We start from the raw sequence: 26,886 nt of genomic DNA on the forward strand, positions 1-26,886 counted from the left end.
CTGCTTGCTCTTGCATGTGCCTTCAGAGATGAAAAGTGGCTGGTCTGGGATGGCGTTGTAATGCTCTGGGCTCAGTAGATGGACCTCTACCCGCCAAGAAATGGCCTCTTGTTCTTTTTTTTTTTTTTTTTTTGCGGTATGCGGGCCCCTCACTGCTGTGGTCCCTCCCGTCGCGGAGCACACGCTCCGGACGCGCAGGCCCAGCCGCTCCGCGGCATGTGGGATCTTCCCAGACTGGGGCACGAACCCGTGTCCCCTGCATTGGCAGGCGGACTCTCAACCACTGCGCCACCAGGGAAGCCCTGGCCTCTTGTTTTTGTCTTGCTTGTAGGCAGTGTCTCTTGGATTTCTTGTCCACACCCTAAAGAAGAGCTTCTCTTTAAATGTCTCTTTAAATGTTCCTCTCCACACTTTAGCTTCCTTAAAACCTTTCAAATTTTAACAGTACCGAGTACATCGTACGCATCCAGCACTGTTCTATGTGTAGGGGGGTACAGCAATAAACATAACAAAGCTCCTCCCTTGCAGAGCTCACATTGCAGCAGGGAGACGGGCAATAAACTAATCGAGAAATAGGTATATAAAGGGTGGTGACTAGGTACTATAAAAAAAAAAAGAAGAAATAGCATAAGGGAATAGTATAAAGAGCCTAAGGAGGAAATGGTTGGGTGGGGGAACTGGCCTCCCTTCCTCACAGTTCGTTCCCCCTCCCCAGTCGGGTGAGTTGACTGTCCACAATTGGAAAATGAGATTTTCCATTTACTTAGTGAGAAGAATATGAAAGTCAGATGACTGGAAAGGCAAATACTGCAGTACATAAACAAAACCAGAACTTCTGAAAGCAATGCTTTTCATACATATCCTTACTAGGTAATCTAACACCAGATGCGTTTTGGTTTCTATAGTGAGTTCCCTTTATCAGAAAGCCAACTTTTATACTGCTTATCTCCAGTGCTTTTGTTTGCCTTTTGCTCAGCCAGGCCTTCCTAAACCGTATAAAAAGATCAAAGAGAACCTGGTTGAGATTTCCAGGAAAGCATCCGTTAAGGATTCTGGAAAGGACAGTATCTTTTGTTCCAGTTCATGATGGATTGGCTTCAGCTGTTCTTCCTCCATCCTGTATCACTTTATCAAGGGGCTGCTTTTCCTTTTGCGCTTCTCTTTAATTATCTCTGCATTATGGATTCATTTTCCACTCATGCCAGGTAGGTTTGATGGCTAATTTTGCTCTTACGTCTATGAATACTATAGTAGATCAAAAAGCCCAGGTTGGAGTGCAGATGTGAATATTAAATACTAATTACACTGGTTGTTTTTAAGTTATCACTGCCACCAATTATTGATTGCTTGATCATGATTATGTCTAATAGAGTGAATCGGAACTGGAAATTGACATCATGTCTGCATTGACTCAGCCAAAGTTTGATAGGGTCACATTAAGTAGGAAAAGGATGAAAATAAATTGGGGACAGAGGGATGTTGGGGTGATATAGGAATTCCCCCAATAGATGCATCTATAAATCAACCATATGCCCCAGATGTTCTTGAACAGTCTTAATTTCATGGAATTCTATCATTTTCAATAAAATTAAATTTTATTAAATATACAACTATGTGATTTTTTTAATGCCTTTGTATGATTTCTCAGAGAAATGAAAAAAGTCAAAATAAATTTTGTTCGATTAGTTTTATCTCTACGTGGGATCCAAAATTTTTGTCACTAGAGATTTGATAACTTGATTGAAATGATTTTTTTATACCTGGTAAATTCAATACATTAGAGACAGTCCCTATTTTTAAAAAAAGGTTCTATGGAATATCCTTTTGTAAAGTGAAAATCCATTGCCAAAGTTCAACGTCTTAATAATTCACTTATTTTGGAAACTAGGATTTTTATATATTGGGGATTCATAAGTAAAATCTAGCTGTTTCTAGCAACCAGGATGGCTGAGTTCGATTAAACTATGGTAGGTTATTACATCTTCACAACTGGTTGATGGCATTTTACCTTTGTTTAGGAGACGAGGGAAGCAGTTGTTAAAAAAAAAAGTTTCCTATTGAGAAAGAATCACAAACAATAAAGCAAAACAAGTGCAAAAATAAGGGCTAATTCCCATAGGTTAAGATTGCTGGCTTTGGGAGTTAGCCTGGTGAGTCCCGGTCCCTCACTTCCTGAGTGTCCTTGTGTATGTGAATAAACTCTCTGAGTTCATCTGTAAAATGGAAATAATAATGCCTACCTCATGGGATTGTTTTAAGGGTTAAATGAAGATATTTCATATAAAGGAATTATTGGCCCAATGCCCAGAATAAAATCAGCACTCCAAAAAATCATGCATCCTGCATTGTACATGTGTAGACATAATAATGTTTACAAATCCCCAGGGCAGTTGCTTTGGGAAAGGGCACCGTTTCATGTTTCACCTCTGCTGTGTAAGGAATAAGTGTTCTCCCCTATTTTCCGATGGCAGGGAGGCGAAGGCTTGGGCGGGTAGAGGAGGAGTCATCCCAAGCATAGTCTGAAGCTCAGGAATGGCCAGGGCCTGTGGAATAGGGCCTCGCACACTGAAGCACCTGCTGTCTCCCTCAAGAAAGAAAGAAATTCTTGCAAAGGCGTATGCGTCACAGGCCAAGGAGCCATGATCTATACCCTGTGACATAGAGATTCATTCACTTTTCCTGTCCCTGACCATTCAGTCCCTGTTTCAGATTTTTTTTCTGGCCTCTTTGTTCAGATTTATTAACTAGGCACCAGTTAAAAGGAAAAAACAAACAAATCTCCATATACTGTGGAGAGAAGAGCTGAGTCCTCATAATATGGAAACTCTGGTGCCTCTGCAGATCCAGAGGGCATCCGCTGGCTTCCAAAGGAGGCATGCTCCACAAACCGCTTCACTGATGTATTTACAACATCATTTACAACATGTATTTACAATGTATTTACAACATTGCAAAAAGCACCAAGTCATGAGAACTTAAAGTACAGTAGAGAGGATTAAGGGTAGATATAAAGACAAATATCATGGTATCACTTACATGTAGAATCTAAAAAATGATACAAATGAACATATGTACAAAACAGAGATGGACAATAGACTCACAGACATAGAAAACAAACTATGGTTACCAAAGGGATAGCTGGGGAGGGGGTAGAGATAAATTTGGAGTTTGGGATTAACATATACACGCTACTATATATAAAACAGACAACAAGAACCTACTGTATAGCACAGGGAACTACACTCAATATCTTATAACCTATGATAGAAAAAAATCTGAAAAGGAGTATACATATGTATAACTGAATCACTTTGCTGTACACCTGAAACATTGTAAATCAACTATACTTCAATAAATTAAAAAAAACAAAATATTATACTAATGATAGAAGCTTTACTCAAATAAGCAAATACTGTATGGTTTTATTTGTTTGAATTTGGAGAATAGGCTAAACTATGTATGCAGACGACAAAAATTATTAAACGATACACTTAAAGACTTTGTAATTGAGTTCTCAAACACTTATCAAAGGGAGGCATTGAGGGCCAGGGTGTGCAGCTCTGTGGAAAGGGAAGAGACTCATCTGTATGAGATGATATCTAGAGTCCTCCTAGATCTTGGATCCTAGATTCCCATCACTTTGGTCGGGCAGCAAGCGCAGGGCTGGGTGTGACCCTACTGGGAAACATTCCAGACCAGTCCCCGCGCGATTGTTGGGGGCAGGTGTCTCCCCACTGGTCTGGCAGACATCAAAGAGGGGTGCCCAGGGTCCCAGAGGCAGAAGTCAAGATTTGTCTCCTGCAGAAGTGGTTTACAAATGGACTCTGCCTCTACCCTCCATGTTTCTCTCCTTCAGAACAGGAGGAATACTGCAGAGTGACAACAGTGTGACTTCTGTAGGGGTGAGGGGGCGCCCACCTCCACTGGGTTCCACAGATGGGCTGCCACGGGAAGTGACTCATCTGTCGCACTGCTCCAAGGCGTTCTGTGTTCCAGGTACCTGTTCCTCCTGGTGGTAGGAGGAGCCCTGGCAGTAGCTGCCATGGGTTCCTTCGCTGTGCTGGTCTTCATCCCCGCTCTGTGCACCGTGGTCCTGATCCACTCGCTGGGCCCCCAGGACGTCCACAGGCTGACTTTCCTCTTTCAGATGAGCTGGCAGACGCTGTGCCACCTGGGTCTGCACTATACGGAGTATTATCTGCAAGAAGCTCCTTCCACGAGGTAAAGCAGCCCGTTCCTGTGTTCCTACGGAGCCCACCAGGGTTTGCTTGCACCGGGGTGCTGGTGGGGAGGACCTGGGCGTGGACTTTGAATCCAAATTCTTCCGCATCCCATCAGCGTGATCTTGAATGAGTCAGTCAACCTCTCTCAGCCTCAATGTCTTTTCCTGAAATAAAGGGTGTGTGTAAGTGTGTGTTGGGGGGATAGCAATACCTATCTTGCAAGCCTCTTAGGTTAGAGTTAATGAATGAATGTAAGCGTCATTGTATGACTAATCTCCTAATAACTACCATGTACTGCCTGCATGGCACAGTGCCTGACACTAGCTGTAATTCACATTGTGCCCGAGAAAGGGGGTGAACCAGGAGTCCCAGGGCCCACAGATGAGGCCGGCCTGCAGGTGACTAAGCAGAGTGCACACACCTCAGTGTAGGTAGTTTAGACACATAGCCGGCAGCCTCCCCGCTGTTTCAGTAGGACAGGAAAGGTATAAATCTACCATAAGCCTTTGCTGCCTTCCCACACACCTGCTCTGCAAGAGTTTTACTTTCACTGACACTCAGCTCTTCCATCCCCCAGAAAAAGGGAAGTCACTCAATCCAGGAAGAAAAAAAATAGGGTGCTAATTACAGTCTAGGGACGTTGTTTTCCTGAGCCAGTGAGATCACCAGGATTAGAGGGAAACGGGCGTCTCTGCCATCCTGAAGCCTGCTGTTCCTTGCTCTCGACGTGATCACCATTGGACTGGCTTCATGGTCGCACGGTGAACTGGAGTGGTGACCTGTCGAGGGGGTCACCTCTCTGATTCTAGCTGCCATGGGTTGCCTTACTCTGCCATCCCTCCCACACCCAGAATCCTATTCTTTATTCTGACTGTTTTCACCAAAGGCTCCAGGGCCTGCTTCTCTGAAGAAGAGGCAAGATGGTGGGTGGATAGGGAGTGGGGAGTACTGACCGCGATGTGGTGACTTAGGATTTCAGGAAGAAGCCCGGACCTGATAGGGGCTGGAGGAGAATCTGGCTGCACGGGAGGGAGGCTGAACCTGAGCTGAAGCGGGAAGATGTGTTAGTTTTTCTGGCTCTCATACAAAGTACTGCGGACAGGGTGGCTTCAACAGCAAACATTTACTTCCTCTGGAGGCTGGAAGTCCAAGGTCAAAGTGTTGGCAGGTTCAGCTTCTCCTGAGGCCTCTCTCCTTGGCTTGTAGATACCATCTTCTCCCTCTGCTTTCACATGGTCTTCCCTCTATGTGTGTCTGTGTCTTTATCTCTTCTAGTATGGAAACCAGTCATCTTGGGTTAGGGCCCACCCTCATGACCTTGTTTTACCTTAATTACCTCTTAAAGACCCATCCCCAAATATACATATTCTGAGGTGCTGGAGGTTAGGACCCCGACATATGAATTTGGGGTGGGGAAGGACACATTCAGCCCTTAACAGAAGAGGACTGACTGAACAGGGGTTAGTGGCATTTGGTGGCTACTTCGCTTACTGTTTGATAGGTCAAGCAAGGAGGTCAGTTGTCCTTAAGTTCTCAGACACAGAAGCAGCAACGGTTGGGAAACAGAGCCATTTTCTCCCCACAGGACAGTGTTCCTGATTGTAGAGTGTGTCACTAATTTTCATTAATTTTCTCCATGGTCAGCAGGATCTTCTCACTGTGCGATGGTGGTGCAGGAACAGGTCAGGTGATTGGTTAAGAACACAGCTCAAATTGCTAATGACTCAGCATATACCCTGAACCTCTAGCTTGACTCACCCTTCCTCAGCCCAAATCCCAAAGCCTTCAGAATCATTCAGTCAGGGACTGGTTCACAGTCCAAATCTCCAACTTCCTATAGTGTCTATAGGAAGAACTAAGACTAAACAGAACTAAGGTCTTGTTTCTTCTGTGACAAATTTCTCCCTGATTCTCGATCCTAATCTTTATAAGGTATTCTTAGAAATACGATAATCAACGTTTCACCATAATATTCCTCATCATTCATTTATTTGCCTCTCTAATGATTCATTTCTCCATTTACCTTTCCATCCTGCTCGGAGGAGCCTGTGGTTCTGGACTAATCCAAGAGTCTTTGTGGGGGAACTGCAGGCCATGAGATTGGTCTTAATTGTTCAGAGCCACCCATCTGCCACTGGGTCTTTTTTTTTTTTTTTTTTTAATATTTATTTGGCTGGGCTAGGTCTTAGTTGTGGAATGTGGGATCTTTAGTTGCTGCATGCAGACTCTTAGTGGCAGCATGCATGCAGGATCTAGTTTCCTGACCAGGGATCAAACCCGGGCCCCCTGCATTGGGAGCATGGAGCCTTAGCCACTGGACCGCTAGGGAAGTCCCTGCCATTGGGTCTTGGGTGAGGCACTGCAAGGGGATAAAGTAAACGTGGAGTGTTTTTACATTAAAAAAAAATCTCTTTCAGGTTCTGCGTCACTCTTTCTTCCCTCATGCTCTTGACCCAGAGGGTCACATCCCTGTCTCTGGACATTCGTGAGGGGAAAGTGGCAGCAGCAGCAGCAGGAGGAGGCATCAGGAACAGGAGCTCTTTGTCTGAGCGTCTGTGGGGGGCTCTGCCCTATTTCAGCTACTTGCTCTTTTTCCCTGCTCTCCTAGGAGGCCCCCTGTGTTCCTTCCAGAGATTTCAGGCTCGTGTTCAAGGGCCCAGCAGTTTGTATCCCAGGCACTCTTTCTGGGCTCTGACCCGGAGGGGTCTGCAGATTCTGGGACTAGAGTGTCTGAAGGTCGTGGTGAGGCGGGCGGTGAGTGCAGGGGCAGGACTGACGGACTGCCGGCAGCTGCAGTGCGTCTATGTCACGTGGTCCACTGCCGGGCTCTTCAAACTCACCTACTACTCCCACTGGCTCCTGGATGACTCCCTCCTCTACGCAGCGGGCTTTGGATCTGAGTTTGGTCAGAGCCCCGGTGAGGAGGGATACATCCCTGATGCGGACATTTGGACGCTGGAAACAACCCACAGGATAGCTCTGTTCACCAGAAAGTGGAACCAAAGCACAGCTCGGTGGCTCCGACGCCTCGTTTTCCAGCAGGGCAGGACCTGGCCCTTGTTGCAGACGTTCGTCTTCTCGGCCTGGTGGCACGGACTCCACCCGGGACAGGTGTTTGGTTTCCTCTGCTGGGCTGTGATGGTGGAAGCCGACTACCTGATTCACACCTTTGCCAAAGTGTTCATCAGATCCGGGCCGATGCGGGTCCTCTACAGAACTCTCACCTGGGCCCACACCCAGCTCATCCTTGCCTACATAATGCTGGCCGTGGAGGTCCGGAGCCTCTCCTCTCTCTGGCTGCTGTGGAATTCTTACAACAGCGTCTTTCCCACGGTGTATTGTATTTTGCTTTTTGTTTTAGCGAAGAGAAAGCATAAATTTAACTGACATCTTTCCCCAACTTTCATCTAATACACCCGTGAAACAGACTTTAGAAAGTACCAGATGGCGCCTTGAAGATGCAGGTGTTTGCACTTTTCCATGATAATTTTTTTTTCTTTTAAGTATTGGATGTATGTACCTGAAGTATTGACTTACAATGTTGTATTAGTTTCAGGTATACAGAAAAGTGATTCAGTTATACATATATATATTCTTTTTCAGATTCTTTTCCCATATAGGTTATTACAAAATATTGAGTAGATTTCCCAATGCTAGGCAGTAGGTCCTTGTTGTTTATTTTACATGTAATAGTGTGTATATATTACTCCCAAATTCCTATTCACCTTCCTTTTCAATTACTTTGTAGTTTTGGTGTCTGGTTCCAAAAGTCTGTGGAATGAATAAATGCTGATGGTGGGCCATGTAACGTTTCAGTTGGGAATGCAAAACATCACATGAGATGTACAGTATTCGGTGTACTTTTCCCTTTCTTCCCATCCATGCAGATAGCAGGTTCTAGGTTCACTGTCTCAGGACAGTATGCCACAGGGAGAGAACACATTGTGGAGAAAGGTTTATCAGTAATAAGATTATTCTACGCGTCTTTGAATTAAGTCTATTGTTATAGGAAGAAGAGCCTTGAGGAAAAATAAAGTAGTGTTTTCTCCAAGGTTCGGTCCTGGGGAATCGTAATTGGGTTTGGGTGCAAAAAAAGTAAAATGTTCTGTGACTTGACTCCATCAGCCAGGTTTTGTACAGCACTCGGTGTGACCTTCTGGGCCAGTGGATAGCTCCAGTACTCAAAACTGTAAGCATGGAGCATCTTTTCTTCTGTCAACTGTTTCCTTCGTGGTAAATTCTGTGAACTTGTTTTCTTCCATTGGGCTCTCCTGAACTGTTCGGTTATTCCTGCCTGGGAGCTCCTCCCCTTTGCTACTGAGATCCCCTGGGTAGACCACCTGCTGCCCCTGCCTGTGCAGCCCGCCTAAAGGGAGAGGCAGTGCTTTCACTGCCAAAAAAGATGTGCCACTGAGCAGGGTACCTTGATGGCTGGTCTTCTGGACTGGGTATTCTCATTCTTGCTGCTGGAGGATACGGGTTTTCCCCACCCTAGAGGGTGTGAGACGGGGATGTGTGTGTATGTGATGCAGGTGGACCTGCTGGCTTGGCTGTTCCCACTACAGCGCCCCATGTAATCCCCCTGTGAGTTGCCCAAGCCCGTCCTGGCCCCAAGTTCCACCACTTGCAGTGGTATGGGGCCTCCCCAGCATGGCGCCTCCCTGGCACGGCTCCCACTTTTAGGGTAGTGTTCGCTCATGCACCTGCCACCGGTGTTTCAGGCTGCAGCTTCTCTCTTCAATTTGATCCCTGATTTTCTCAAGGACTTCTTAGTTTCAGATTCACCGTGACTTCCCCTTCTTGTTTTAAGTCTGGCAATATATTGATATTTCTCTGTTCTAGAAAAAAATGTGTACCACATCTCAGTTCTGAGGCAGAAGTAGGGGGTGGGAGGATCATGTGTCCTTAGTGCATTGGAAGCACGTGTCACAGCACCATGCAGTGTCTATTAGATAGTCAACAGACCCTCTTGATTACCTTGAAGTACTCAAAACAGACAAGGAACAAGGTGGTTACAGCATTTCCAAGAGATACTATGAGGCTGACAGTGACTCGTGTCTGTAGTATATTCTCTAGAGAGACTGGATTGTTAAAATGTATTTTTAAAAAGAGTTTGTCGGGCTTCCCTGGTGGTGCAGTGGTTGAGAGTCTGCCTGCCAATGCAGGGGACACGGGTTCGTGGCCTGGTCCAGGAAGATCCCACATGCCACGCAGCGGCTGGGCCCATGAGCCATGGCCGCTGAGCCTGCGCGTCTGGAGCCTGTGCTCCACAACGGGAGAGGCCACAGCAGTGAGAGGCCCGCAGACCGCAAAAAAAAAAAAAAAAAAAAGTTTGTCTACTTGTGTGAGAAGAGGGAACTGCTTAGCAGTACCGAGAACTGGCAAGAGAAACAGTAATGATGGCTAACACTGAACAAGCGCCATCACTGTGAGCTCTCTGTACATCACACTTGAACCCTACCACCACCCTGAGGTAGGTACTGCTATCATCCTCACTTTACAGATGTGGAAATGGGACCCAGAGAGGAGAAAGGACTCACCTGAGGTGACACATCTAGTGTAAGGGAGAGCCTGGAGACCAGGCAGTGTGACTCCAGAGCCCACAGTGTAACTGCAAGGACGAGATGGTGTGCTACCACGTCGCCCCTCAAGCAATTTATAAAGCACATACAGGGCAACACGTCAGCAGTATTCTCTTGTCTGGTAAAGACTTTAAACATGGCGAATGATGATATTTCTAGGTAACAAATACATATGACGAACCAGTAGTTTGGAAGTGGTGTCCACCTCAGTTGTCTTTTTCCAACTCTCCCTCATTACATCTTCTTCTCCCCACAGGGCCCTGACAGGGACAACTGAAAACTTGCTCGTCACGCTTGACTTCTCCCTTTCTCCCACACAATTCATCAGTGAATCTGCTTGATCAGTTCCTTTCAAAAAAATTTTTGATTAATTAATTAATTTGTTGGCTGAGTTGGGTCTTCATTGCTGCGCGCGGGCTTTCTCCAGTTGCAGCAGGGGTTACTCTTTGCTGCAGTGCATGGGCCTCCCAGTGCAGTGGCTTCTCCCGTTGTGGAGCATGGGCTCCAGGCATGCAGGCTTCAGCAGTTATGGCTCGTGGGTTCTAGAGTGCAGGCTCAGTAGTTGTGGCGCATGGGCCTAATTGCTCCGCAGCATGTGGGATCTTCCCGGACCAGGGGTCGAACCCATGTCCCCTGCATTGGCAGGCGGACTCCCAACCACTGCGCCACCAGGGAAGCCCTGATCAGTTCCTTTGAAATATACCCTAAGTCTCACCACCTCTCCCATCTCCATTGTATCTGGGACCCAGAGATGAGGGTGTCAGAATCAAGAAGTTCCCACGACCACTGCTGGTGCGCTCACCACCTCCCGAGCCCCAGGGAGCTGAAGAACCGCCACCAGGACGTTGCTCTGGACACACCCTCGTGTCCATGACCCTGCCTGCCAGCAGAAGACCGGCCAGAGCAGAACGGGAAACTCCCTCCACCTCACTTTTGCTTCCCAAACCGTTTCCTCCTGTGAACCCACAAACTTCTCCTTTGGCATGTATAGGAATCAGCTTCCTTTGGTCCGTTCTTGTGTCTCGTCTTAGCTCACTAGACTGACAGCTCAGAGAGGGACCACGTGTCCCCATCTTTTTCTGTTCCCCAACAGTACCTAGAATCGGTCCTGTAGTGTATAACTGCCGCTGGGAACAAAGAACTTTTCTAGGTACGGAGTATGGCTCAAACCCAGCTTTTCTTTTCTTTTGGCTGTGCCATGTGGCTGTGGGGTCTTAGCTCCCCGACCAGGGACTGAACTTGAACCTGGGCCCTCGGCAGTGAAACCACTGGACCACCGGGGAATTCCCAAACCCAGCTTTCCTTAATCCTTGGGAGACTAACACCCTCTTCCTCACTACTATACTCATAACTAGGTTTTAGAGCTGATTCTCACCTGTGTTTTGGAGCATGACGAAAATAAATAAAAATCCATCCATCTTAGTCCTATCCTAAGAAATTGTTCAATTGTGAACACTTTTAGAAACAATTTTCAAATGTTCTATGTTAAGTATACCTAGCTTTCAGGAGAACACCTGTCCTATTTTGGAGAGGTTCACAAATCTACACAAGTTCACTGACACTTATTTCACACTATATTTACATAATATTAAACAATAACTGATCTGATAAGAGAAAAAGACACTTCTGATATGAAACGCCAAACTATAAATCAGGATAACTAAATTATAAAGTAGTAATGCTCTTATTATAACACATATGTAAATACTCATGTTTGTTCTATAATATTTTATTCTATTTGATGGTTCCTATGGTTGTAAACTGCAACAAAGTTTCTCTTTCATAGTATTAGCCGTTCTACTGGCTCCTGAAATAAGATTCCTGACTCCCCCTTTTAGTGCTGCCTCTAAATACACAAAAGAAAACAACTATAATTGAAAAAGGAATGTTTTATGGTCTTAATTTCTCAGCTGTGGAAACACTTTTTGACTCTCTCTGTTTTATTCCTTCCAGCTGGAATTTACAAGATTAAGAGTTAATATCTGAATTGCTGTGACTACAGCATATAGTCCTACAGTCCTAAACCCAGGGATGAATTCAAATTATCTTCAAGAGATTGGAAGCAAAATATACAGTACGAAGTTTCCTATAAAAATAAACAGCAAAACTGTCTCTATCTAGACTTTCTGCAACTGAAAACAGATGGTGAAGAGAGATGTAAGATCTCAGAAGTCAGACAAAGGTCTGTGAGGAACTTAAGCTCGGAATAACTCCTACATGAAAGCGTGGAAAACTGAACTCTAACGCTTCTGCTCAGCACTGTGCCATCTCCCTATCTGGCGCTCCTCCCACTCCCCCTTATCTGTATACAGTTAACAGTGACAGTTTTTTAAAGAGCCATTTCCGTCACAAAGCATTTCATTTGTGTAAGAGGTGGGAGACACCCTAGTTAACTCCAGTGATGCTGTATTGTGTACAGAAATGTTATATACTTGATTCAGTCAGCTTGGTTACCTCATTTTTTCCCCCTGACCACATTCCATTCTTACTAACATATTACTGACTAGAAAATTAGAAATAAAAGAAGTTAAGGAGTGTTAGATCAGTTGTAAGAAAAGCTGGCAAAGACACAATTCCAGAAAAATACAGATCAGGGGCCATTTAAAATAGGCGAAAATAGCACAGGGAATTCTGCTCAATATTATATAACAACCTAAATGGGAAAAGAACTTGAAAAAGAATAGATACATGTATACGTATAACTAAAATCACTTTGCTGTACACCTAAAACTATCACAACATTGTTAATCAAGTATAATCCAATATAAAATAAAAAGTTTAGGGCTTCCCTGGTGGCGCAGTGGTTGAGAGCCTGCCGATGCAGGGGACACGGGTTCGTGCCCCAGTCCGGGAAGATCCCACATGCCGCGGAGCAGCTGGACCCGTGAGCCATGGCCGCTGAGCCTGCGCGTCCGGAGCCTGTGCTCCGCAACGGGAGAGGCCACAGCAGTGAGGCCCACATACTGCCAAAACAAATAAATAAATAAATTAAATAAAATAAATAAAAAGTTAAAAAAAAAAGCTACAAGGATATACTGTACAAACAGGGAGTATAGCCGATATTTTATAATAACTATAAATGTATAACCTTTAAAAATTGTGAATCACTATATTGTACGCCTGAAACTTATATGATATTGTACATCAACTATCAATAAACAATTATAAAAATAAAAAACAGGGGAAAAATAATTTATGATAACTCTAAATTACCAAGGAAAAATCAAAATGTTTTAATATATCCTAAGAAAGTATAAAAGTATATGATCCATTTAACACTTAGGTCAAAATAGTTAAAACAAACATAGTTCTTTTTGAGTTAAGCTTTAGTTGTCTGGAATATTTATTTTACAGGATATGTTCTCTTCCCTGGGACTGCATGAAAATTAGGAGTCCTGCAATAAAACAAGAGCTCCCTAATCTTTTCTGACAGAAAAGATAATACAGGCTTATACAGAAGAAATATGAATTTGAAATTCCCCCCAATTTATGCATCAAAAAGCCTCCTGAGATCTAAAATGTACACACCACTTAATAGTAATATTGCATGGCTGCTTGCTAAATTTGATGTGATTTAAAGTTACCTGACACTTATAAAACTAGTCACATTCAATATAAACATTCTAGAGTTTACTTTTAAAAGTCTGGATTATTTTCACAATGCCCCCAAAATCATATTAAAGCAGACACTAAGAACCTATGATTTGAATTTTTTTTAAAGTATACAATGAGATTATAATTAGGACAACTTGGGACAAGATTCATGTTTGATAAGAGAACAGTACTTTTCTCTGTTCACATTGTACCACACAGATAAATTTTTTTACCTTTAACTGTTTGAAATGTCTGCAAAAAGCAAAATGCTCTAATGATGAATACTAATAAATATATAGTAAAACGTGCAGTCATAAAAAAAATTCTGAAAATTTAAGAACAAGTACAACCTTGACTTTTGACGGTCAGTAGTCTTTTTATGACAACAAAACCTTCTATGGCTATTTTTCTAAAAGGTCAGTAAAAATTCTACTCCCCCAGATTACCAATCCTTTTACTCCAGCTCAAAATCATACAGCTTCAGTGTAGTATTTATTATTATGTTTTCACTTTTATTTTGGAAGTGAAACTTCTGCAAGACTAACCTTATAACTAACGTCATCCTTGCTTTATATCACATTGTTAAAATGGATAATGCACTTCAGCAACTGAAGTGTGTTGTATATTTTCATTTCAAAAACACCCACAAACTAGAATAGATATTTAAAATCTTTATTGTTTCATCATCAAAAGTTCTCTTTCCATAGAAGAATAGCAATGCAGGATCAGTGCACATTCTATGGAAAATTCAGACCTCAAGTAACTAGCCTGGAAATCAGAGACAGCACTATGTCAAGCTAGTTTGCAAGGCCAAAGACACAATGCTGCCAGTGCGATTAGTATACAGAAGAAATACGCAGCTCTCAGAAAAAGAGTCTATGGCCAAGTAAATGAAACAGTAGCAGTGCACTGCACTGACATTCTAGAACAGAAAATGGATGGGGGAAGACCAGAGAATGTACTTTTGGCAAAAAAAAAAAAAAAAGAAAAAAGAAAAAAAATTGAGTAGATCACAGGCACTGAGTTCCCAACTGTATCACCAGCTGCCTAATCCACGTGTGGCTGCCCCTCCTCCGTCTTTACGCCTACCACACCCTAACACTGCAAGCTGCTTTCAGCCTGTGTGTAAATGCGACAGCCACACGCACGCATTTTTATTCTGCTTCCCATCTCATGGCTCAAAGTAACAACTTGAGTTGGGCGATAAAGCCCGTGGCCTTGAGGCATCTTTAGTAAAAAGCTGAACAAAATCACAATTTGTTCCCATTTTTTGGAGAAATCAACTTTATAAAACAAGACAGTTGTCATGATTACTCCATTTTCGTCTGAAGGCAGAACAGATTTTATGTAAGTATACTGAATAAACATATAAACAAATGTCCTTAACAAAATACTGTCAGACCAACTTGAACATTTTCAAAACTAGCTCCTGAAAACAAGTACTGATAATCGTGAGATGGAATGACCACTACAATTTGATCACACCTGGTTACTGGGGATGTTTTGGTCAGCTTTGTGTCTGAAGCTGCTATACAGCTGGATTTGGCTACTTCGCATTAATTCACACAATCAAGGCCATTTTTAAAAGGTAACAGCAAATCTATGACGGTGAAATAAAAATCAAAGCAGTTGAGAGGTATACAGGAAACCTGCCTTAAATATTTAAAAATTACATATGATATAACCTTGGGGATAAGAACTACAATTACCGTGGTCTAAATCTCGAGTTGTTAATACATGAATTATGAGCATAACGAACAAGTCACTTGTTAATCATATCAAGGCCTTGCGGGGCTGGGGCACTCTGAATGTATGGTGGAGCAATCACTCTCCAGATGTGTTAAAACCTCTAGTTTAACGTGTTATTAAACCATATTGGAAAAGTTATTTTACTTAATATATACAATGTATAAAATAAGTTATAAGGAGGAGGCAGGAAAAGGTTTTCTAGTATGTAGGATGCAAACATACACTTTCCCGTATCAGTAGTAGTTCTGTGTGTGTCCCTTTACCCATGTAAAACATGAAAGTCTGAAAGAAGATTAAAAATTTCACTTATAAATAGAAACAGGATTCAAAAAAATGGAATTTCAACATCGTTTCTTCCCACAATGCAACTCACTCTAATTGTAACATAAATAAAAACCATATCTCAAAAATCTGCTTTTACACTCTTACCTTTAACAATAAGTTCTTCTAACAATTGAGAATAAAAGTACTCCTTTGTAGCAATTCCATAAAATAATTTTCAGTTCACAAAACACCTGCTTTCCAGCAAAACCAGCAATCCTTATGGAGGGCGTGGCATTAATACTTGGCCCCTCTGAGGTATAAATGCAGCTATATTTGCACTGAGTATATCGTCTATTAGGTATGCTAATAGTCTGCATGTTTGCATAAAATTGGGAGTGATGTCATCCTGACTGATTGAAAAACTTATCTTTATAACTTTGTGTAGTAATGGAGGTTAAATAATTTTAAGGAAAAAAAAGTACTTTAGCCCAGTAATAGCCAGCAGAACTCTAGTTCCTAACCAATGCAAATGGTTATTAGATTTAAAAAATATTTAACGTTGCATACTGGTTAAAAAAAAAACTGAACAGGGAAAACACATAAATATTTAAATTCAGCAGGACACCACAAAAAGCATACTAGAGATAAGTGTGAAATCAGTCAAGCTTTTCCAAAGGAGAAAATCCTTTTAATCCTTCAGCAAGTCTCTGTGAAAATAGTATGCTTACAATACAAGAGAGAAGGAGCGCCTAGAACACCCCCAAGAGGCTCGCTCCACTGCTCGGCATCACTGCCCCACCTCCTGTGTGCACGGACGGCTGAGAAATGACAAGAAGTCCATCTGACAAGAGTTCAGTAATCCCTTTCACCACTGCTGCCAGCTGAAGTCATCATTGCTGCCAAAGACCAAGAAAAAGCCCAGGATAGTTGCAAAGATGACAGTGTTTCCGGTGAGGACAAGTGCACAAGCTCCCCACTCGATCTACAGAAGAAGACAGAAACGCTCAGTTAACAGACATGAAAAACAATAATGAAACGAAAAGTGAATCAAGGCTCTAGTTGCAGCTAATCACGATCCAAAACAAATACAACTTGTAATAATAACTTTGACGCTGCTGAACATGTAATGCTGTTCTTATGTATCGCTGGTTCCTTTAAAGAGACAGAAAGTCATGGAAGATGGTAATTATTCAAAAGCAAGCCTAACTTCCAGGCCATGAGGAGGCAGCACACAATTCTACAATTTTCTGTTTACAAAGAAGTTTGCTCCAACTCTTCATTAGTGAACCTAAAAATTTTATCTAGAGAGCAGATTAAATTTAAAATATCAGAGATGCAAACACACTCGTGCACATTGTTTTCAAGAGGTGGGGAGTCATCACCCTCTCCATGTGGAAGGGCAGCCAGGCCGTCTTCTCTGCCATCTCCACCCGCCCAGAGATGCAGGAGTGAATCTGACTGGTGAGTCTGGGAAGCCTCTTCTACTCTTTGGTACTTTCCCACCTGCAGAGAACACGGATCTCCTCGGGTCTTCCATGTTTAAGCTATACAGGGCAGGCCTGTGGTTGTTCAGCACTGGCCGAGTCCATGTGCCCAATTCTGACAGTGAAGTACTGGCAAGCCAACTGTCGCTGCCAATGCTCTCCAGTATTTCCACCAGTTAACAACAACAAAAGTAAGATTTTTATCTCTTATCCTCTAGGCTCCTATGTCTCTCGTCTTTTTCATGTCATTTAACAAAAACTTTTTTCCTGAGAAAAACTGAACATAATCTAATGTAAAACCATTAGTAGAAGAATGCTTTCACTTACCAGGTGTGCTCTGGCAAATACAATAGGGAGTCCAAAAGCTGAGACCACGATGCCTGTTGTAAGAAATATGGCCAGTTCCTTACAGGCATTACTCATAGCATCCGTATCATCCACTAATCTTCTTGCTATGCAGTATGGAATAGGTGAAAGGATGTAAAAAAACAGAACAAAGAGAGGCCAGTATTGGCTAGAAAAAGAAAAATAAGTTAATGTAGTTTTTGCTATCTTTGTCATTTTCCTCACACAAGATCCACTCTTTTTAAAAATAAGGACCGAAGCATATTGCAAGGTACAAAATACAACACAGTTTAAAAATAAGCTATAACCTGAACACTGAAAAGAGGGACATTTAGAGTCACAGTATTCCTAAAGTTATGATACAATGATTAAATATTTCTCAAATTAAAAGAAAACACTTTATGAATTTTAACAGTTGGAATCAAAGCCCAAAATTAAAAATATATATTTTTTTCATTTTAGGTTATAAATAAAAAGGGATTATTGAAAAATGGAATTATTAACAGTAATTTTTAAAATTCAAGATTCATGCCCTTGACTTCTAACATCCTGCCTTAGCATGAAGCTGAAACACTCCCAAACTTTCCATAGGTCACTAGGAACTCCCAAAATACTGAAATCAAAATACAGAAAATGAACTGACAGTAATATTGAAAACTTTCAGTCAGAATATGAACTTTATCACAATAAAAATAGATGGCTTTTAGTCTACAGTCTAGCTATTGTATTGTGCCAATGTCATTTCCTGTCTGTGATCATAAAAACAGTTGTGTAAGATATTAACACTGGGATAAGATGTGTGAAGGGTATAAGGGACTTCTCTGTACTACTTTTGCAACTTCTTGATAGCCCATCGTCATTTCAAAATAAAAAGTTAAAAAGAAACAGATGGCTTTTAAAACTGCCATAAAATAAAACACACATCATAATGGAGATTTGCTTGTACTCAGACACTTATGATAAGCAAAGATTTATCTATATGTTTTTCCTAAAAGATCTTTTCCTAAATATTCTGAGAAAAAAAATTACAAATGGACATAAGTTTAAGGGAAAAAATGTGCAAAAATTATAAAAGCACAGAAAGTGAAAAACCAAGGCTGTCTGTGTCTTCCCCACTCCTACTGATCTGGGTCCTTCCATATCCCCATATAGATAAACTTTAAAGATATGAATGAATCACTGCACTTTTAAATTTAACAATATATCTTTTTTGTTTGCTTTTTTTTTTTTTTTTTTGGTTTTCGGGGCCTTTCACTGCTGTGGCCTCTCCCGTTGCGGAGCACAGGCTCCGGACGCGCAGGCTCAGCGGCCATGGCTCACGGGCCCAGCCGCTCCGCAGCATGTGGGATCTTCCTGGACCGGGGCACGAACCCGTGTCCCCTGCATCGGCAGGCGGACTCTCAACCACTGCGCCACCAGGGAAGCCCTTAACGATATATCTTATTTTACATATTAGCAATCCAGCTCTTATTCTTTTTAAGACTGCCTAGTATTTTCATTGATGGATGTACTATAATTTATCATTTTTCTTTTGACAGACCTTTAGGATGCTTCCAGTTTTTTTTTTGTTGCTGTTGTTATTATAAACAAGGCTGCCATGAACATCCATACTCTCCCCCGACTACACATATCTTTGCAAACATCTGTAAGTGGATTTCTATGAGTAATTCTAAGAAGTGGAAAGGCTAGTTCAGAGAATATATACATTTTGAGAGCTACTGGCAAGCTGGCCTCCCAGAGGACTTGCACCTATTTAAACTTCCACCCAGAGTACATAACAGTGCTTGTTTGCCATATCTTTTATCTTTGCCAATGGATTTCATTTAATTTTGAGTGAGGGTGAGTATATTTTCATGTTCTTAGTAGCAATCTGCAGTTCTTTTTTCATATTTGTAGTTCATTTTTCTATTGCATTGTCTGTATTTTTTTTTTTTGATTAAAAAAATTTTATTTATTTTGTTTATTTATTTATTTATTTCCCTTTTTTTTTTTTTGCGGTACACGAGCCTCTCACTGCTGTGGCCTCTCCCGTTGTGGAGCACAGGCTCAGCGGCCATGGCTCATGGGCCCAGCCGCTCCGCGGCATGTGGGATCTTCCCGGACTGGGGCACAAACCCATGTCCCCTGCATCGGCAGGCAGACTCTCAACCACTGCGCCACCAGGGAAGCCCTTGTTTATTTATTTTTGGCTGTGTTGGGTCTTCGTTGCTGCGTGCGGGCTTTCTGTAGTTATGGTGAGCGGGGGCTACTCTTCATTGAGGTGCGCAGGCTTCTCACTGCGGTGCCTTCTCTTGCTGCGGAGCACGGGCTCTAGATGTGCAGGCTTCAGTAGTTGTGGTACGCAGGTTCAGCATTTGTGGCTCGCAGGCTCTAGAGTGCAGGCTCAGTAGTTGTGGTGCATGGGCTTAGTTGGCCCGCGGCATGTGGGATCTTCCCAGACCAGGGCTCGAATCTGTGGCCCCGGCATTGGCAGGCGGATTTTTAACCACTGCACCACCAGGGAAGCCCTGTATTTTTCTTACTAATTTATCCTATTAATTAAAAAAAATTCTCTCTGTCCTAAGGAAAGTAATTGTCAAAAGTCATTTACATGACTTCTTTTGTCAGTTGCTCTTGACTCTGCTTACAGGCTTTTGTTTGTTTTTGCTCAAAAGACATTTTACATTTTCTTGCATTTAATTTAATCAATTGGTTCTCAAAATTAAGCAGTAGTGCTGGGCTACTGTGTTGCTATTCTGCCATTAAAGACTTAGCAGTAGTCAAGGAGAGCCAATGTCTTTTTTGCACACTGCTGTCCTAAAATCTTTTCAAACACCTTTTAAGTGAAGACTTAAAGTTTGTCCTTGGTAAACGACCATTTCTCAGGATTACTTTTATTGTAGTAAAAAAATTTTTTTTAATTTTAAAAGTAGAAAAATTTTACACTTAAACACTCAAAAAGACAAAAATTTTACATACTTGTATATTGGAAGGGCACATCCAAGCATCAAAAACATCAGCCCAATTGCTCCTCCAAAGGACAAACTAATCAAAGCTGCAAAGTAAATAATAAAAAGACAAATAGAAATAGTAATTAAATTAAATTAACACTATTTGTATTAATATTACTATTAGCAGTCTGAACATTACCTGTGATCCCAGAGGCAAAAAGCAAAGAAAACACACCAAAAAAAGCAAATGTATTAGTGAATCATCTTCAAAAGCTGAAGTTATCTGGTTTCAGAATAAGTCTTTTGTGGCATCTTCAAAGCAAAATACAGTGATACTGATATTCAAAGCCCTGACCTATCGCCAGCACGTCACCACATTCCCAAATTACTGGTTCCATGTCAAATGAGCATCCCAGTCTGCGAGATCAATGCTCCTCCAGGCATTAGTATGATACTCACTCCTCAGATCATTACAGTTTTGAAAAGTGGTATGTGGAGAAACTCCGCAGTCAACTTTACTGGACTTCAGAAGCCTCATCTATGGGAAACCCTCTCCTGAGCAGTTCCTACTTCCTGCACACACCCCCCCAACAGGCACAGGTGAAAAGTGTCCGTGGATATCTGTAGTCAGTAATCTCAGTCAATTAATTCTGCTACAGAAATTTAAATCGTTTGCAAAACAATAGCTGGGTTTCTTTCCCTAAGTTCCTACACATTAGAAAATCTGCAGGATAACAGGTACAATCCTTTGGTGGTATCACTGTTTTAAGACATTACCACAAGCAACAGATGCATTCTATAGCTGAAATATAGTTTCTGAAGTCACACACACACACTTATACAAAGCATTATGTTTTATAAAGTGTTTTCACGTAGATAAGTGAGTAGAAACAACTTCCTTGAATATACATAGTTAACCAATGGCCTAGAATTAAGCAAAGAAACAAATAATCAATTTATTTTGAATTCTATACAACCTATATTTCTGCAACTACAGTGGCTAAGAGAATAACTTACTTTTTTTTTTAATGATGCAGTCCACTAACCTTAACAGAAACATTAAAATTCAAAAGAGCTGTCGAAAGTCTACAAATTACCAAGACAAAAATCCAACATATACAAACCAAAATTAACACAAGGGGTTAAATGCTGCTAAGAACTACTGATATACTTCTCTGAATTAAGATGGTCATAATCAAGGACACCCAATGACATGGGAGCCGGGCAGATTTAGTTTTCATTCAGATCAGTGATGTAGGTCATGTCAACCGTGAACACATTTACTTAGTCCTTAATGCCATTAGATTTTCAGTTGCACAAAGAAAAAGACACATTTGCACTTTAATCTGCAGCAAAAGAGGAGCTTCACGTTTATAAGGGATGCCATGTAAGCAGTGAGGAAAATACCAAGTTCACCGTTTGCTTTGTTCAGTTCAAGACAGGGCCTCATAAGCTGACCCCACTTCCTTGCTCGGACACACATCACCCCAGGCTAGCACCCCTTGGTCTTGGCACTGCAGCTGTACCGGCCCCCTTTCCTCTCCTGGAAATCAGCTGGCTCCCTCACCCACAGGGCCTTTGCACATGCTATCCCTTCTACCTCAGACGCTGTTTCATTCACTTATTTCATTCAAGAAATGTCTACATAGAACCAAATACCTAACAGGTGCTGGGGACATGTTAATGAACAGGCAAGGCCATGTCTCACGGAGCTTGAATTCTTGTCCCAGTCCTTGCCTCTTTCTGCCAAGCGAACTCCTACTTTTCCTTCAGGTCACAGCCCAGTTATGTCTTCCTCAGGGAAGTTTTTGCAAAGCCCCTGACTAGACCGATTCCCATTACGTTTATTTATTCACTTATTCCACAAATATCTACTGAGTGCCTACTGTGTGTCACACACTGTTCTTGACACTGGAGACAGCGCAACGTAAAGAAATCGAAGCTCTTGCTTTCATGCTTACATTCTGGTGGGAGAATAAAGCAATTTTTTAAAAAAGTAAGCAAATAAATGTCAAATGCTATGGGGAAAAAAATCAAGTAAGGGGGTGGGGGTGCTATTCTAGATACATCAGCTGGGAAGGCATCTCTGATGAGGAGACATGTAAGCAGAGATCTATATGAAATGAAGAAGTGAATCAATCTCGTGGCTATCTGGGGGGAACATTCCAGGCTGAGGGACGTGCACGTGCAGAGGTCCTCTTTGCTCTGGATGCCTCCCCTGTGCTCATTTATCACAGCTGCAATGTTATACTGATTTGTATGTGTCTTCCCTTGTAAGCTGTTCACACCACAAGAGCAGGGAAAGAGTTCTTCTGTTGCTGATGCTCAGGCCTCAGCTCTTAACACTCAATAATAAACATGTGTAGAATGAACGAAAGGGAGCAAAGAGAAGAGAGAGAGGGAGATGAAAAAAGAGAAGAGAGCCCAGTGCAGCAGAGCAGAAACAGCCGTAACTGAGAGTCAGGAGGCACTGGGTCCCAGCTCCTACCAGCCACTTACTAGCTGACTAAGTCTTCTAAATATCAGTTCTTTCTTCTATAAAATAAGGGTTGGACTAGATCTAAAATGCAAATACTTCTCTGAACACTAAAGATACTTGTTATAAGACATGCTGAAGAAGTAAAACACCATCTCTGCTTTGTGAAATATAACTGCCAAACAGCTAAGTTCATCACTATAATAACACCTTATTTATTCAAAAGCCATTTATGCAGCATAGACCTTAGACTCCTAAAGGAAACAGAGACATAACATAGATACCACAAAGCCCATACACTAAAGCTAACATCCTTTTTTTTTTTTGCGGTATGCGGGCCTCTCACTGCTGTGGCCTCTCCCGTTGCGGAGCACAGGCTCCGGACGCGCAGGCTCAGCGGCCATGGCTCACGGGCCCAGCCGCTCCGCGGCATGTGGGATCTTCCCAGACCAGGGCACGAACCCGTGTTCCCTGCATTGGCAGGCGGACTCTCAACCACTGCGCCATCAGGGAAGCCCAAAGCTAACATTCTTTATAAGCAGACACTTAGGCACTTATTCAGAAGTTATTTGTTCATTTTTTGTGACAACTGTGTGTGAATTCCAGCGGAATAAAACCTTTTTATTTTAAAGGATCACCTATGCTCACTTATACATATATATTTCAATAGGCAACTCAGGTACCCAGAAAAAAGTTAAGTGAAAAGTAACCTTTCTTTCCTGGATTACTGTTATCTGTATCTTGTGAAGACAAAATTTTGTAAGCTTATTTTGCTTCCTATATTTAAAGAGATGAGAAATAGGAGGAAGAGCTGCATACAAGCAAGAACTGCCCTCTGATTGGGGGGAAGAGACTAAAAAAAAAAAAAAGGTTAAATCAGGCATAAAAATCTCAAAGAGCATACCAGATTTGCGATAGATAATCTTGGCCAAGAGATAAGTAACCTTAGGACTTGGTTGCTGAAGTTAACTCTGTTCTATGACAGAGAAAAATTACTTATGTTCCTTTTTTTTTTTTTTAAATTTTATTTATTTTTTGCTGCGTTGGGTCTTCGTTGCTGCGCAGGCTTTCTCTAGTTGCGGCGAGTGGGGGCTACTCTTCATTGCTTCATTGCAGTGTGTGGGCTTCTCATTGTGGTGGCTTCTCTTGTTGCAGAGCACAGGCTCTAGGCGTGTGGGCTTCAGCAGTTGTGGCACGTGGGCTCAGTAGTTGTGGCTCGCGGGCTCTAGAGCGCAGGCTCAGTAGTTGTGGCGCACGGGCTTAGTTGCTCCGCGGCATGTGGGATCTTCCCGGACCAGGGATCAAACCTGTGTTCTGTGCATTGGCAGGCAGATTCTTAACCACTGTGCCACCAGGGAAGTCCCTACTTACGTTCTTATCCTCAAAAAAGTGTCTAAAGTCTTTGGGTACACTCTTAAAAAGTTAATGAAGACGATTTCTTAAAAAAAAAACAACCCAAGGAACTGAAATAAGATTCAGGTATCAAAAAATAATTTTATGTGACATCTCACCTCCCAGTCACAATGGATAAGATAAATGCCAACGGGGTTAAATAAACTGCTCAGAAGTGTTCTCAAAAGTTGTAAAGTTTCTCCAGTCTTATGAAATCAGCAATTAGGCTGATTTACATACAAAACTCCTCATTTGTGTATAAATGGTCGTCCTAGATGACACATCAATGAGGCAAAATTTTATGCTGTAATTGAGTGATTTGACATCCAGAAGGCAAAACTTAGATGAGTCTTGTTTCTACTCCCAAAGCCTCCAGGCTGGGGATGGAACAGCCCGATTTATCTAAACTCTCAAAAGACTGGGTGCTAGTTCGTGATTACGAAGAGACTGCAGTAGGAGAAGGGACCAGTTCCCTAACCTGGGAGTTACCAGAAAAATCCAGTATATAACAAAGTAATAGGCAAATGGCTTAAGAAATAAGTCGTGGATTTAATCATAGCAACATAAAGATAGGCCAACAGGAAGAAAATATCCTGAAACAATCATAGCAATCAGAAAATCTTACTGAAACCAAAAGTGTAAGTACAATCCCATCTGAGACACTCTGCTGATTAATATTCACCTAAGTCCACAATCACAAAGTTATTTTCTGGAGAGAGAGACTCCTGCATTTATTGACAGTAAAGAAATGGAGAAGAACTGAGAAACTGGCAACATCCTAAAAAAACCCAGCATTCTACCGTAACTGCCTTTCACACAGGGATTTTAAAAGGTCTGTTAGAGTTCAAAAGGAGACTGGAAAGTAACTCAGCTGGTCAATTGACAAAGTTTTCTATAGGAAATGAAATGTCTTCAGACGTTACAAACAAATAAGAAACAGTAAAAATGTGACTCTGGGGAAGCAGCTCAGCAAAAGCTGTCCTTAAAGCAAATAAAAAACACTGTTATTGAAGTTCTTCACTTCCTGCTTGCCTGCCCCTTCTACAAAGCCTCAGGTCAGGAAATCAATGTAATTCGTTGTCAAGAATTAAGTTGAAAACGTTCGTAATGGTATCTGCTTCTAACCACGCTAACAAAACTACCAAACAGTTGGAAAGCATGCGACATCCCTTATTTCTAAAGGAAACTGACTAATAAACGAGTACTTTTCCATTGAGTTTTAATGAAAAACTCTTTTGCCTTAAAAAAAAACAAACCAACTAAATAAAAACTTTGAAATGTGAAAACGCCTCAACGTGCAACTGTAGAGAGGGCAGGGGGAAGGAGCCCTTTGGGGTCGCTCACAGGGTCTATCCTGTCAGACCAACACCGCAAATCAAAATGCATCCGTTTTAGGAGCGTAAAGCTCTGAGTACGGGTCCTGAGCGTGGATGTGATCGCCGAGGTTTGGGAAAGAACCATCCCTAAGGCCTTCCAGGGCGTTCCTGGGGGACTCGATTGGGCTCAGCGCCCGAAGACCGCACTCTTGCCTTTAAATGGGAAATAACACTGATTTACCGTAACTGGCATCTCTAGCGACCCTCTCAAAACCACCCTCTGCCCGCCTCGCTCTCGGACGCAAACTCCTGCAAAACATGTGTGATGGCCCGAGCGGCTGCGGGACTCCGAACACCCCGCGGGCCACTTCGTTCTCCGTACGGGGCGCGACGAGTGGGAGCGAGGCTGCCGAGCTCAGCAGAAAGTGGGGGCTGGCGGACAAGCCGCCGACCCCGCCGTCCTTTCCCCGAGGCCGCCGCGCCCACCTCGGCTCCGAGGGCGCAGGCCGGGAGTTGGGGTCGGGGGTCAGGGCTCTGCCGCCAGCGCAGCGGCCCCGCGGCGCGCGCCCGGCCCCGGGAGGCGGCGTGCGGGGCCTGCGTGGAACCCCTCCCCCTCTCTCGGGGCGGCCGCGCAGCCCTCTGGCCGCCCAGCGCCCCAGGCCCACCTTTGATGCCGGCCATGGCTGTGACGTCGCTCCTGCCTCCGGGACCCGAGGCGACGGCGGCGGCGGCGGCCGGGAGACCGGAGACGCGCGGCGGCAGCTAGACAACACCCGGAAGTGCGCTACGCAGCACTTCCGCCGGCGGCTCGCGCTCGCGCTGGGGCGCTGGGGGCGCGCCGGGCTGGGGGCCTTCGGGCAGACCCCTTCCTCCCCGGCTCTGCTCCCGTGGGATCGCCGACCTGCGAGGCTTCCCGGCCCCGCCCCGGTTCCCGGGCCGTGGAGACTCCAGCTCCCGTGTTCCCTGCAGTGTCCGGGAAACTCCATCCCGCAGACCCCAACGCGCATCCTGCAACCTCCCCATCCTTCGGGAAGGGAGCGCGAGTCGACGCGGTCCTTTGGGAGGCCTGGTGTGATGCCTTTGGGGGATCCTTTTGCGTCCTTCAAAGCGCACCCATTTCTTTCTCCTCCCTATCTTGTAATAAAGGAGCAGTAAGGCCAGTTGGGTGGTCTGCACTAGGCTTCTCGCTTTACGACACAGAACTAGGGTCTGGTGAGACCCACCTCCAGAGGGAGGAGCGGCGGGACTCAGTAACAAGTGGATTTAATACAAATCCGAGCTCTTGGGAGTCTGTGAGTTTTGTTTTTTTTTTTTTAGTAACAGGGCTAGGAAAGAAAGAAGAGGTACAAATACATTTAGTTAAGTAATCCTACAAATTGATTGAACATTTACTGATATTATGTGTGGGGAACACTGAGGTGAGCAAAATCAGGTACGGTTTCTGTCCTCAAGGAACTTACTGTTTAGTGAGAGAGACACACACGAAAAAGCGTAACATTGCAACAATGATAATTGCAAAGAAAGTGGATAG

General features: G+C 43.1%; 2 protein-coding genes across 2 annotated transcripts; one reads left to right on the top strand and one right to left on the bottom strand.

Moving 5' to 3' along the window:
* The first annotated feature begins 1,086 nt into the window (after positions 1-1,086).
* Positions 1,087-8,438, top strand: MBOAT4 (membrane bound O-acyltransferase domain containing 4). Its single transcript, XM_029226574.1, has 3 exons — positions 1,087-1,205; positions 3,997-4,221; positions 6,641-8,438. The coding sequence occupies exons 1-3, from the start codon at positions 1,087-1,089 to the stop codon at positions 7,608-7,610; spliced, it is 1,314 nt and encodes a 437-aa protein (XP_029082407.1). The 3' UTR covers positions 7,611-8,438.
* A 5,618-nt stretch (positions 8,439-14,056) lies between these two features.
* Positions 14,057-26,143, bottom strand: LEPROTL1 (leptin receptor overlapping transcript like 1). Its single transcript, XM_029226623.1, has 4 exons — positions 26,021-26,143; positions 20,200-20,275; positions 17,224-17,410; positions 14,057-16,394 (listed from the first exon to the last, which is right to left on the bottom strand). Exons 1-4 carry the CDS (start codon positions 26,034-26,036, stop codon positions 16,278-16,280), a joined length of 396 nt encoding a protein of 131 aa, XP_029082456.1. The 5' UTR covers positions 26,037-26,143; the 3' UTR covers positions 14,057-16,277.
* Positions 26,144-26,886: the final 743 nt, after the last annotated feature.

Source organism: Monodon monoceros, unplaced genomic scaffold (genome assembly GCF_005190385.1).
Source record: "Monodon monoceros isolate NGI ecotype Baffin Bay Population unplaced genomic scaffold, NGI_Narwhal_1 Super_Scaffold_17, whole genome shotgun sequence".
NCBI classification, from domain to species: domain Eukaryota; kingdom Metazoa; phylum Chordata; class Mammalia; order Artiodactyla; family Monodontidae; genus Monodon; species Monodon monoceros.

Coding starts and splice junctions, on each gene's coding strand:
- MBOAT4 (XM_029226574.1), top strand. CDS start 1,087: ATGGATTGGCTTCAGCTGTTCTTCCTCCATCCTGTATCACTTTATCAA. Junction 1,206..3,996: donor TCATTTTCCACTCATGCCAG/GTAGGTTTGATG, acceptor TCTGTGTTCCAG/GTACCTGTTCCTCCTGGTGG. Junction 4,222..6,640: donor CAAGAAGCTCCTTCCACGAG/GTAAAGCAGCCC, acceptor AATCTCTTTCAG/GTTCTGCGTCACTCTTTCTT.
- LEPROTL1 (XM_029226623.1), bottom strand. Junction 17,411..20,199: donor TGTGCCCTTCCAATATACAA/GTATGTAAAATT, acceptor TTCTTTTTCTAG/CCAATACTGGCCTCTCTTTG. Junction 16,395..17,223: donor TATTTGCCAGAGCACACCTG/GTAAGTGAAAGC, acceptor CTTCTTCTGTAG/ATCGAGTGGGGAGCTTGTGC.